The sequence below is a fragment of the Montipora foliosa genome, chromosome 9, assembly GCF_036669935.1.
Source record: "Montipora foliosa isolate CH-2021 chromosome 9, ASM3666993v2, whole genome shotgun sequence".
In the NCBI taxonomy this organism is placed as follows: Eukaryota; Metazoa; Cnidaria; class Anthozoa; order Scleractinia; family Acroporidae; genus Montipora; species Montipora foliosa.
In genome coordinates this window covers 12,575,897-12,589,877 of record NC_090877.1, presented here as the reverse complement: position 1 = coordinate 12,589,877, position 13,981 = coordinate 12,575,897, and the positions used below count along the sequence as shown (strand labels likewise).

At 40.5% G+C, this 13,981-nt stretch overlaps 2 protein-coding genes across 2 annotated transcripts in view; one reads left to right on the top strand and one right to left on the bottom strand.

Moving 5' to 3' along the window:
- LOC137970128 (uncharacterized) overlaps window positions 1-9,023 on the bottom strand; it is an 11,647-nt gene extending 2,624 nt beyond the window's left edge. Inside the window, exons 1-4 of the mRNA XM_068816609.1 lie at window positions 8,598-9,023; window positions 6,391-6,448; window positions 4,969-5,134; window positions 3,759-4,041 (exon numbers count right to left, since the gene is read on the bottom strand). Of these exons, the coding sequence (XP_068672710.1) occupies window positions 3,759-4,041; window positions 4,969-5,134; window positions 6,391-6,448; window positions 8,598-8,946 (856 nt within the window). The 5' untranslated portion in view covers window positions 8,947-9,023. The remainder of the gene's footprint in view (window positions 1-3,758; window positions 4,042-4,968; window positions 5,135-6,390; window positions 6,449-8,597) is intronic.
- Window positions 9,024-9,146: 123 nt separating this feature from the next.
- On the top strand, window positions 9,147-13,980 carry LOC137971354 (ribonuclease H2 subunit A-like). The gene is given in 9 exon segments (XM_068818183.1): window positions 9,147-9,288; window positions 9,405-9,476; window positions 10,651-10,777; window positions 11,363-11,450; window positions 11,517-11,654; window positions 11,920-12,004; window positions 12,174-12,298; window positions 13,479-13,506; window positions 13,509-13,980. Coding segments are annotated over 9 exon segments (900 nt in total). The 5' UTR covers window positions 9,147-9,164; the 3' UTR covers window positions 13,622-13,980.
- Window position 13,981: the final 1 nt, after the last annotated feature.

Genomic DNA, 13,981 nt, shown 5'->3' with positions numbered 1-13,981 from the left:
ATTTTCACCATCTTCATTGCGACGATGCTGGAGATAGGCCGCGAGGACCGTCCACCTGGCATCGCGACTTCCTACCGTGGACGGCAAGCTCTTCAACCTCGCCTGCCTAAAAAGCAAGACCAAGACAACCGTGCACATTGTCCTGCTTTGCATTTTTGTTTAGGTTCTGTTTTTACGTTTATTTTTCAAGGTCACGTGAAAGTCGATATATCCTGACGATAATATTGTAGCAGCGCTCAACGAAGACCATCCTGACTGCCTTGCACCAGCAGGCATATACGAGGTTTGGAATGAGAATCAACATCAAGAAGACCCAGGTCCTCTACCAGCCATCACCTTATAATCTTTGGAGAACGTGAACCACTTCTGCTACCTCGGAAGCCAACTGCCAGCAAATGTTGACCTCCAGGATGAAATCCAACACCGCCTGAAGTGCGCTGGGTCTGCTTTTGGCAATTCCAGAACGTGAGTTTTTGAGGACCGCGATATTCGCACAAAAACAAAGCTCCTTATGGAGAGCCTATGTACAAGGCAGTCGTTATCCCTATGCTCCTCTATGCATCTGGACCTGGACCCCTATTATCAACATCTGAAATCTCTCTAGAAGTTCCATCAACGTTGTCTACGGAAGATTCTCAACATCAGCTCGGAAGAAAAAACAACAAACGTCAACGTGCTACCATAAGCACACCGCGCACCGGTGGTTCAGTTGGTTGAGCATCGGGCTGTCACGCGGGAGGTCACGCGGGAGGTCGCGAGGTCGCCCGGCCGGATCAACACTCAGGATTTTAAAATAAGTGAGGAGAACGTGCTGCCTTTGTAATTTGATCTGCAAATGGTTAGACTTTCAAGTTTTCTCGGATAAGGACTATAAACCGTAGGCCCCGTCTCACAAATATCTTCTATGTTCATAAATTCCCTGTGGGACGTCAAAGGTGCTTTAAAAAAGTGCTGAAAGCAAGTCTCAAGAAGTGCAACATCGACGTCACTCGCTGGGAGAAACAGCAAGGGGCAGGCCTCTCTGGAGAACCACTATCAGAGAAGGAACGGCAGCTTTCGAAGCGAGATGATGTCAAGAGTTGGAAGAGGACTAACTACTAACTATGGAGAAACGAAGGCGTAGGAAAGAGCGCCAACTACAGCCTCGGCCAGTACCAGTTGTCCACATGGCGATAGAGTCTTTCTAGCAAAAACCAATGTGAAGACCATGATCCTAGCCAAGAGATAGGGGTTTCGTTTGCGGTCAGTACACCACCGCTTAAAATTTTGTTACCAGCAGCTTAATTCCTCAAATGGTAACACGGTCATTAACAAAAAAATTGAAGTGTACAATACCCCAAAATTGGAGGTGCTGATAGCCGAATTGGTGCCAGCGGGTATTTCCAGTAGACCAGGCCACAGTTCCTCACTGACGAGATATATTCATCCAAAAGTTTCAAAAAGAAGACTATGTTTTTAGGACGACCATGACATGAGAAACCACAACACTGCCATAACCTCAAAGGACAACACCAACTGGGCTCTTAGTTCAGGAAATACAGGTGTGGCATCATCCAATGGTGATGCCATTTGGATTCCCATGCAGTTTCACGGGCAGGGGTGGGGGCTTCAAATCAATCTTTGATTACTGGCTTTATTTTCTTCACAGGTCTTGGATTCAAATCTACCACGGTTTGGGAATAGCCTTAAGGACGTTCGCGCCAAAATCTTCCTACGGTGAGATTTTCTTCATTTCTCGCCTAGAGTTAGGTCATAAAGTACTTACTCCAAAAATGAAAAAAAAAATGGGGGTCACCGACTTTGTTTCGGAGAAAATGGCAGTGGAAAAATGCCTTAATTTCGAGAAATCGGTCATAATAGCGAGATGTAGGCTCATCTGCTCATCCATCGACTATCATAAAAATAAACTGTTGGAGTGAAAGTTTCCGTGCATAGGTTTTTAGGAGTGAGATTTTTAGATAATTGTATGCCGCTAGGGATGTGGTAAACAGTAGAGTTCATTCTCGACGAGCGTTTTCGTAAGCTCTATCCGTTGCAACCACTACCAGAATTCGATGGCACGAGGAAAGAAAATGATAAAAAAAGATAACTTCTTACGGTGAGAATTTTTTCATTTCATCATATTTTGTAGATAGTAAGTAAAGTAAGTGGTTCATGATTAAAAAAATAGGGGTCACCGATGATCTGAACGAGTAAAATCGATGTGATTTTGCAAAGCTCTTGGAAAAGTTCGTTTGTCACGCTTTTGCGTGACCTGTCGGGCAAGGACTGGAACCCAAGAGAGGATCGATCGTTGTGATGAAAGGTTTTTACCGAAAAAAAAAACCTTTCTCGAGCATAGCAACGAAGTTTTAAGCAGGGGTCATCTTCATTTGGTTGGTGTTTTGTATAATATCTCTCCATTGCCGTCATACTCATCCTCTGGAGTGTGTTTTTTGTGAAATTCAATCGCTGATTGTTTCCACGCAGGTCCGCACTATTCAAGCAGACGAGGACGAAAATACTGCTCATTTTTCACGAAAGTAAAGCAAAAGAACTTTAAAAACATGCATTCACTTTGAACTTAAGTTCGTAGGGTAATAAAAACATTAAAAAGAAACAGCCCCATTAAATTTACGCAACGGTTCGTCCTCGAGTTTTCCAAACTTTCAGCCACTAGTCTACTCGATCAGCTACCTTTTCCAGAGCTTTTTCCATCCTCCCGCTCACTTCTCTTTGAAGTTTCATGATGATTCGGAAATAAATGTGCCATTCTTTTGCCGGCCTGGAATTTTTTCCCCGGCGTTTTTGTCGCCATGTTATTTTAACTGATGCTTGAAAAACTTGTATGAAAGTCAAGTAGACTAGTGCACGACTGATAAAACCTCGCGAATATCAGTCGTGCAGTAGTCTACTTGACTTTCACAAATATTTTAGATCAATTTTCACTGATCACGATCTTCTCTGATCCAACGCTGTGCAAGACTTATCGTCCGCGGTTTTTGCAAAGGTTTTAAAACCTCAACTTCACTAATGCTCGAAGTAATGCGTGACATATTACAGTCGCGTTACCTGCGCAGTAACGTTGCGCACAAACAATTAGCGCGAACGTCCTTAAGTTTGAAATCATCATGGCGTGATAGTCTTGTGCGTGTAGCTAAAATCTTGGGGCACCTACTCACCCAACAATGATATGTATCACAAAGAACAGGCCTCGGTTGTTCAAAAGGTGGATAACGCTATCCACCGGATAAATCACTATCCAGCAGATAAACACTAGCAAAACCAATTGAGTTATCCAGTGGATAGTGATTTATCCAGTGGATAGCGCTATCCACCCTTCGAACAACTGTGGCCAGATAACCACATCAAGGAGTTTCGTTCCCCTCCTTCCTATTCCTTTTAAACTGTGTTTGGGTTTTGAACATCCCATGAAGTTATGAACATCCGAGCGATTAATTTGAGCTGGATGGACAACCATTTGCTCTTTAAACTGCCAGAGAACAGTGCAGTAAGGGCTTAATGTTTTCTGATAACAATGGCTTTTAGCCATGCCTGCAGCTGCCTTGTCAATGAATTGTAGCCCAACACAATGTATTGACATTTGGGTGTAAATAGCCGACTGTTTCTCTACTGCCAATTGAAGTTTGAGATTTCTAACATAATTAGGGTGATGTGCCTGTAGAATAGCTTGATATCGTTGTGCACTACACTCTAAAAAGAGCTATACATTTATCACTAGTCCAGAAAATGTAACAATCATTGCCTGTTTGACTTACCTCTTGATGGAGTAACGGGAGCTAGGAGCTTCAGAAGCTGTTTCAATAATTGCCCAATGCCTTGTGGATCGGGTAAATTAACAAAGGTGTCCAGCACATTGGTGTTGTTAAAAACTTCAAGCATCCTGGCCATTGTTAGGTCATCAACAACATTATCTTCAGACGAACACTGGTTGAGGTAAACACACAAGTACATTTTCACTGTGTCCTGTTTCTCTAAGACCGATAAAACACTCCATGTTGAGGGACTTTTGAGCAGTTTTGCAAGCCCATCTAATCCTACCTGTCAGGAAAAGAAGTGGGAAATGAGTTGGCAAATCCTAACCACAATAATTAGACAAAGCAGCCACTGTCAAACTGTTAAACTGGTCGAATTAAACCATTATATCTTTACCTCCATTTTCCCTCACGAGTTTTGCATACTTCAGCTAGCTAATGCCACTAACTGTGATAGAGCACAAAGGTTCAAAGGATGTCAACAGTAGACAGCTGCCAGCAAAAATCACAACCTACTTAACCCTTGAACGCCCAAACCGGCCTAAACCTAGACTACTCTGTCTAACGCCAGACAATTTTACTCGTCAGTGGGGAACCCCTGGGAGGCAATGGGTTAATTGCTTGGCCACCTGCTCTAATATTTGCACTGTCAGTTACCACGCATTACACTTTTCTTATTTTCCCCTAATACTCTTGAAACATAAACACCCACTTCATGGCCGCCAGCCGGAGGTGATGGAGGAGTACAGGAGCTGTTTACGAGGCTACGTAGAAAATAGCAGCCAGAAACAGCATCTCGTTGTATTAAGGAAGTTAAAAAATATAGGTTTGGACCCCTATTAAAAACGTTAATAGGATAAAGAAGACCAACATCACAGAGGTTGGAAAAACGTGGCAGTTCGCCATGCTGACCGCTGACCATCATCAATTTTAAGATGACATAAATCTTCAGCTTTTCATCAGATGATCGCCTAATTTGTCAACATCTCTATAGCCCGTTTAAGTTTTTTAGCAATACAGTATTTATTTTAGATCACTTTACACATAAGTAAAAATACTGTAATATTTGAAAAAATACCAGTATTATTTTAAATGCCATATCATTGTCATTATCATTACCAACATGTACAAACTTGTTTAAGCTCACCAATAGATGCGCAAAGTAAAAATTTACCAAAATTCTTTCATATTATTTTCAGAACTGAAAAATTACCTGATAAACAAATGCACTTGTACACTTGGCTGGATTGGCCACAATTTTTAAAACCATCTGTAAAGCTAAAAGGACAAATTTGGCAGCGCTGACAGGGAGATACTCTGCACAAGAAATAGCAATGTAGCAGAGAGAAGAACAGGAAATGACTTGGCAAAGTTGAAACCTGTAGGATGAAACAATTCAACTTATATGGTTGAAATTAAGGTTGATTCCTTTACATTTAATTTATTTTCCATGTGTGACTACCTTCAGATGCTTACCAGTCAATTTATACCCACGGCTGTTTTGTACCCACAGTCCTTTGTACCCTGGCAATTGTTACCCAAATTCAGATTATTAGTACCCAGGCAAATGGTTGTTTCATACCCATTTTGTTTGAGGTGGAAATTCAGTTTTATCAACCAAAACAGTGTTAAACTGTCTCACTTGTGCTTGTGGTATAACATCTCACAACAGTTTTGGCTGTTGCAAGGTATGTTACATCGGGTAATGATTCTTGCAACTTGTATCGTAATGACGCTGCAAGACAAGTTACACAAAAAATTGGACAGTGTAACAATGTCTTTATTGAGTGCAAAATACTTTAACAAGAGTGGACCATGGAGGCAAATTCCAAAGTTTACAAGACCTATTTAAAATATGTAACAGGTAAGTTAGATCTTTACTGCTATAACAGCGATCATTTAAAAATCGCACCTACACAGACCTATTGTTTAAAAAGTCACAACTTCTCAATACCTATCAACACACACATCGAAACGCACCAATCACCGTTAAGCCACGGCTGACAAGAGCGAAATTCATCATGTCACCAATGCTAAAGGCATTCAATTTCAATTGGTGAAGTGTCAGCTAGCATTAAAGGCCCACCTTCAACCGACAGGTTTTTTGACAGCTTGTTTTTGTTATGGAAATTCGCATTGCGATCTGATTGGATGAATTTAAGCTTTGGCTGGATTTTCATGTACGAAAATTGCTTCATGGCACTCAAAGCCTGTCAGTTGAAGGTGGGCCTTTAACTTTGACAAGAATGGAGTACAGGTTGGCTGCAAATGAATTGACTCAAGGTTGGACATGAATCGTCCGAATTTGGGTATGAATCATCTGAATTTGGATGGGTACAAAATGACCATGGATATGAATTGATTTGATTCTAATTTTGATTGATCAGAATTCTCAATTTCAGTTGATTCAAATGGTACTTAAAAAGACATAACAGCTGTACGGCTTTGTTTGATATATTATCTTGCTAGTAGTGCAATGAAATATGTCTAAAGCAATTTACCTGCAAGATGGTTTTGTTGAGTAAGTTCAAGTGTAAGAATTTCTTTATTAAAAATAGGCAGAATATTGCTTACTACTTAAAAACTGAAGAAGGCAGCCGGATAATTATGATTTATGTTGAAAAATTACTCTGACCTTATATCTGTGAGAGATTCTTCACAAGTGCTCTGAAGATTCTTGCATATTATTGTGACTATGGAAAGATAATCAGAAAAAGTAGAGAGGCAATCACAACAGACCTGCAGATGCATTTTAGGTCCCATGGTTTAGGGAAGGGTAAAAAAAGAAAGGAAGAAAGCTAACAATAAAGCGAGGACATCAACTTTGACAGTGTCTTTGTAAACTAATTAGGTAGGTAAAGGTAAAGTCTGCTACGAGCCTAGAAGGCCCATCAGGCTGGCGCTTATCTCCGGTTTCTGTAGCATGAAGCAACTACGAGTATTTCTACTCCCCCCTGGATGGGATGCTAGTCCATCCCTGGGTTACCCCCAGCATTTCGCCGGTACCCATTCATACACCCTGGTGGAGAGAGGCACCATGAGAGTAAAGTGTCTTGCCCAAGAACACAACACAATGTTCCCGGCCAGGACCCAAACCCGGACCACTCGATCCGGAGTCGAGCACACTGACCATGAGGCCACGTACTTCACTTTACTTCAGTTTCATCACCCTGTCCAAAGTGGTGATGGTCATACAACAACAAGGGTATACCATAAGACAAGGGGAGTTTCTTGCTGCTGCCATTAATATTCCCCCATCCTTTCTGAGTATGGGACACCAAGTGTAGAAATATTATTTACGCTATATTTTTCTCTATTTCGTGTTTTCAGTGTTCAGTGTTCTGCAATAATTATAAGTAACACATTCAAAGACTTCTGTGATCAAAATTCATTTATAAATCATGATGTATGCAACACTGCAATTTATATATAAATTTATCTCATGAAAGGAAAGAAGAACAAAGGGTGCAACTTAAAAATCCCAAGATGACCAACTTTGCAATTTACAAATTGCAAACATTGTCATCTTGGGATTTATAAATGACAAGAACAGCACAGTCGCGTTTTTGTCATACTGTGGGAAGCCATAATTCCCAGGACAGGGCACTTAATTGCATATGAAGGGGCGGGGACGATCGTCAGAAATTTTGAATTAAACCCCTAGAGGAGCCCCTAGAGGAAGCCCCTAGAGGAACCCCTAGGGCTTTTTTGACCCCTAAAAGAGACCATATTTAAAAGGATTAAATATATATTTTTATATTTCTTCGAGTGCAACCCTAAATGAGACCTGTACGGCTACATATGGGCTACATATGACTGCGTTTTGCCACCCTAAAGGTGCTGTTACACAGTGCAATTTTTCGAGCAACTTGTGTCGCGATGGCTTTGCGAGACAAGTTGCACGAATCATTGCCCAACGTAGCATACCTTGCAAGGGACAAAACTGTTGCGAGACCAGTTGCAGAAACCGTTGCGGAAAGTAGAATTGAATTCTACTTTTCGTAAGAGTTGCAACAATTTTTCTAAGCATTGCGCAGTGTAGCATCTGTCCTGCAACTTGTGTAGCAACGGTTTGCGGTACCAACCAATTCCTTTAACCTCATGAGATCATCAAAAAACGAGGTGAGTTGCATGAACCGCTGCTCAGTGTAACACCTGTAAAACAACTTGTTTTTTACTGTGAGAAAGTTTGTGGAAATGGCGTTGCAAGACAAGTGGCACGAAAAATTGCACTGACAGTGTAATGCACTAGTCATTTGTTTCCCCCACCCCCCGACCCCCGGGGATAGTGGGGACATATCGGGAAATTACTAGGGCAATTATGCGAGATTACGCCACAATTACGCCTCTAGGGAGTAGGGAAATTACAAGATTCTCGTTCCTCTGCCCTACCCCTCTGGGGACATACAGGGGGAAATATCGGGGAATTCTTACCTAGGAGGACTGGGACTGAAAAGAAACGAAGAGCAATGGTAATGAGTATTTTCACATGTGCAAAATCAATATGGCGTTGTTCCTTATATGGTTCATGTGGCACACACAAATGGCAAGAACTGCATATTGTGGTAATCTTCCTAACATTTCCTTGATGACTCAGAATCTTTTAGGAACAGAGGGATGGGGGAATTACGTGTGTTTGTCTGCTCTAGTCCCCAGTGGAAATACACCTACTTTACAACCATTCAAATGTAATTTCCCTACCCATCCCCGGGGGTCAAGGGGTAGGGGAAACAAATGACTAGTGCATAATAGCGCCTGTGACGACTTTGGTGCGCCGCCTCTCTCATCAACAATGCTCTGTTCAAAAGGAAATTTCTCCAACATCGAGCCTTCTTTACATACCTTGCGTTTCGAAGTGTTCTCCGTTTTTATCCAACCCTGACGCAAAAACTCTCGTTAGACTGCAGGCCAGAGACCGAACCCAGCAACAAGAAGAGGAAAGGTATGGAAGCAATGAATTCACTTGAACCTCTGCATTCAAAGGATTCTCAGGAACAAAACAAGGATGATTCGCAACTGCTGTAACCAATCTACACTGACAGACTAACGACAGAGACTGGGATTTCAAGATGCTGTCAAGTGTCTCAGCATCCCTCATCGCCTCGTGGACAGTTGGACGAGAAACGTCGTACTTTTTGCACATATGCAAAATGTCATCTCCGTGGTCATATAAAGATGTCAAACTTTCCATATTTACGATCTTTTCACCAAGTAAACTCAAAAAGTTGTCTGTTTTGTTATTTCGTATTGCGCGCGTTGACAAGCCTCGAGCCGACTCAATACGATGGACTTTCGGCATCCTTCGTAGTCCGATGCAAAAATCTCGCTATTTCGCAAAGGTCCTGGGAACAAGGTCCGGGCCTCGATTTCACTTTATACCTTCAGCGCGGGAGTTTGCAAATCGTGAACATGGACCTCGACTCTTACCAAGATAATTCACGAAATTTGACTATAAAATCTGTTATTCCAGAGATAACATTATCTGAGCCGTGTTGCGTTGGCATTGATGAAGCTGGTCGAGGGCCTGTATTAGGTCAGCAGATTGACTTGTGTACCTATTGGACAAATATTTAAGGCCGCTCTGATGTAGACTTCTTAATTTACAGAACTAGTAACGTTTATTGTTGTTGCATGACACGTGCATTCTAGGCCCCATGGTTTATGGAATCTGTTATTATCCAATATCCAAATTGGAAGATGTGAAAAGTCTCGGATTAGCAGGTGAGGGAGCTCTCATTCAACATCTGGAAACAAGTGGCGCTGTATTCTACCGTTTAGCCCATTCCTTGGTTTGTTCATGATTATTGCTCTTCACACGTTTCCTCTACGAAATACAGAAAAGATTACTGCAGTGGCAACGCACTTATCAACTGAAACCCTGACCCCCAGATCCCCAGGACAGGGTGGTATTTGACTTCATGTCATTTCAAAAAGTTTATAAACACCTCCCCCCCCAACTTGGGCAAATGAACTGGCAAACCCCCCCCCCCCCTTCCCCCACCGTGTGGGGTGGGCATAACTTAGGAGTCTTTAACTGAAGAAAGAAAAATTCGGTGAAGTTGAGGCTTTAAACCTTTACAAAAACGGTGGACAATAATTAGTCTTTCATAGCGTTAGATCAGAGAAGATTGTGATCAGTCAAAATTGATTTAAAAATATTTATGAAAGTCAAGTAGGCTTTTGCACGACTGATAAAACAACACGAAAATGTATTTTTTAACAAAATATTTTTAAGAAATACATTTTTGCAGTTGTTTTATAAGTCGTGCAATAGTCTACTTGACTTTCATAAATATAGAATGATAATTTTTGTAAAAGGATATTGCAAATAAGACATTATGCTTTATTACAACTGCTGAATTTTAAGATGATTTTGTGTATGTTAAATTGAACATGGAAAGTCTTCAGTAAAATATGTTGTCAAGACTTCCACCTCCACCTTTCAATTACATAATGCATCACATAATTTGGGTTTCTATTGAAATGCATGTGAGTTGGGGCATTTCATTAAGCCTCATTTAGAATGTAGTATACATTCAAATAAAATAAAGCAACAGACAAAGAATATAACAGAATGACAATGAGGTCTAATAGAAGCTAGAAAGCTCACTTGTATGTCTGGTCTCATTAATGGACATACGATTCTATAATAATAGGGACTATCATCAACCAAACCTGAGTTTGATGGGCACATGAAGTGCCATAACAGATTTTTTGGCCATTCAAAAAATGCAAAGCTTGTTGAGTTCCCCTGGGCTATTTTGGTCTTTGTATTGCTCAGTCTCTTCCAGCAATGAAGATGATTGTTTCTTATAAGGTTATTCCATTTCTTTAACTGAGAACTTTGTATGTTGCTATGTCTTAGCTCTATAAGAAACATGTTTTATTTTCACAGATTCTAAAACATTAACAGAAGAGCAGAGAGAGGATCTCTTTAAAATCATTGATGAAAACAAGAATTTCATGGGCTGGGCAATCAATATCTTATCACCAAACTACCTGTCCAATAGTATGTTGAGAAGGTAAGTATTGTTCTCCTTGTTGAATCAGAATGGAGTATTTCTTGTTCTGATATTCTCAAATTCACTGATCATCTTCACTTATTTTACTCTGTCCTCCACCAGACGATTTTAATCATCAAATTGGTGGGGGGGGGGGGGGGGGGGGGGTCAAGAGTCAATAGGTTAACAACCTCTGCATCCACTTAACCCATTGACATCTCAAACGCCCTAGGACGCCCCCATTTCACGAGTAAAATTGTTTGGCTTCCAGGAGTCAATTATGGGTTTAAGGGAGGCAGTGTGGCCCAGTCGTTAGGGTGCTTGCCTTGAAATCCAGGAATCCCGGGTTCAAGACAAGTTCTGACAACTGGTTGAATTTGTTCCCGGTAGTCCCTGGTTCAACTTCTCAGCTGCGCTTGTAAATAGAAAACTAGCTTGCCTCTGACCAGTTGGGATTCTTAACAGTTGTTGTTGAATGTTCTGTTCTGTTGTGATTGCATTTCATTGGCCCTGAAAAGTCCCTATAGGGAGTGGTCAATTAAGTATTTAAGTGTATGTTAAGGAGCTGTGTTACAAATAACTGAATCATTATTACTTTCTTGAAAGGACAAAATACAGTCTAAATGAGGTCTCCCATGATACAGCCATTGGTTTGATCAACCTTCTTCTTTCAAGCAACATCAATGTACATGAGGTAATGAATCATGTCACTTCGCTTCTTTAGTGTGACACCAATAATTACCAGAATTAATTCTTGTAGATTTATGTTGACACAGTTGGAGTAGCTGACAAATATCAAGACAAACTGCAAAAGATATTTCCTGGAATTCAGATAACAGTCACTCCAAAGGCTGATGCAAAGTTTCCAGTTGTCAGTGCTGCAAGTATTTGTGCAAAGGTACAAAATTTAATTAGCTTATTTGGTTGGAGCAGTTTGGTCTGTATGGGCTTCGTGACACTTCAGGAAATTGGCCAGGTTGGCCTAGTATAAAGGCACTGGACTTCAACTCTGAATTTCTCAGGTTCAAATCTGTAGTAAATGGCCAGCTGGTCAGCCTCCTGGAAAATTTGTCGAGTTTGTCTGTCATCACTTGGCCTGAAAAGCCCCAAAGGGGAGTACTTATAAATTAGGTACATTAATTTTATTTTACTGTTGTTGTTAGGTTGCTCGAGATCAAGTTCTAAAAGAATGGAAATTTCCTGAGAACAATGAATTCAGTAGAGAACATGGCTCTGGTTACCCTTCAGGTAAAACACATTAACATACTGTATATTGGTTTCTTCTTCTTTTGTAGCTACCGTGAAACAAGGTAAGCACTCCAGGTTGTTTGTAGGCCGCGAGTCAACCCCAAAGCTACAGTAGCTAAACCCTCTGAAGACCTACCTGTAATGCAAGTTATTTTTTTGATCACTTTAGATCCGACTACTAAAAAGTGGTTGGCTGAATCTACCGACAAGGTGTTTGGCTTTCCGCAACTTGTTCGGTTCAGCTGGTCGACTTGCAGTAATATCTTGGATAGTAAAGCAGTTCCAGTTCATTGGTAAGGCTAAAGAGATTAGCACTGTCATTGTGCTGGGGCACTGTTAGTGTACTACAGTACACACTATGTCACCAGGTTGTAAGAGTGTTTGTGGTGCCAATAGGCCCGTAGTGCGTGCAAAAATCACAAAAAACAAGTCTGTTGGAAGCATTCTTGAGTTTCAACAAAATGAGTCCCAAAATCGGCAAGAATTTGTGATTTTGGTGAATAATAAAGCAGCTGCTATTTCCAAAACGATGGAATTACCTAGTGATAAATAACCTCGTCTAGGAGAGTCAACCTCAAGAGTTGGGCACATTTCTTGTCAAACTGTATAACACTTGAAAGGAAAAAAACAAAGTAAGAAAAACAAAAGGCTGGTGTCTTGCCATGATTTCGTTTCATGAACACGAAAGGTGTCTTGATCACGGCAGCAGCTGCAACATACTTGTGCAGTCAAAAGTACAATAGAAAAATTGAACGTAGCAAAAATCTCCCAAAATGTTTTCGCTGATGGTAACTTTTTATATTTGTAGTTCATGTCACAGTATTGTTGCTGATGGCAAAATATTTTATTCCCGATCAACACTTAAAACTTCCTTCTGCTCTTCCTAAAAACTGTGCATCAATAAATTTCTTTACTTTTACACCAAGATTTGTTTTGCATAAAGCAGGCTAACAAAATCTGTACCTTGTTTAGTTCGAAATAGAATTTTCGGTCCTGTGTTTCTGGCACAAAGTGGTATATTTTGAGGTCTCCCATCCTGATACTAACCCCGCTGGACAGGACTTCACTTCAGTCAACATTCGTCCTAGAAAGCTGTCAGACAACCAGAGTGCACGCTTAACCTTGTAGTGAAAAAGAAGTTGTAAGGGAACTTGAAAATGATCAACATGTCAGCCTTGAAGCCGATGTTTCTCAATTCCCTTTTATTTTCTTCAATCTTTCTGGATTCAGGGGGCTATTTACCTAAAACATCTACCATGGCACTATAATGATTTACGATACCAAAACAATATCACTACTAGGGCTACATATTACGCAAGCTCAGTTGTCAATATGGAAATAAAGCACTTTGTTACTGCACTACCACACTTATACAATGCGTGCCTATTTTTGCATCATGTCATAATGATGGTTGTTAAATTATTTCAAAGTGGACTTGCAACAGCAGAAACCTTACGTGCATTATTTTTTTCAGGATGATGATGGCGATGATGATGACGACCAGCAAAAGGAACTGCTGCCATCACTTCATTTTTTACTCCCAAAAGTGATAGTGTTGATCATCAAAGACATCAGTTTTTCAAAGATCGTTGTTTGGAACATGTTGACACTTTTTAAAGACCAATCATTCACAAGTTTATTCTCTGTGCAAAATATTTCACACCACATACAGTTTCACAATTTTGATTAACATCTGACCAGAGACTCTTTTAAAAACAAAGATCAATTCCTGTAATGTTAAAAAAATGAATGCTGCATGATACAGTGATTACTTTTTGCGTCATTACCAAAACTTAAAAAAATTGACATGAGTGAGACCAGCCACTCAAGATTGGTTTGCATTTGGTAATAATGACCGAAATATTAGTCTATCTTTCTTTAAAAAAAACAAAATTGATTCCTACAAGATACTTGCGTTATGTAATCATGCCTATGAGAGAAGTAAAAAATTTATGGACAGAAGTACTTCAGGTATAC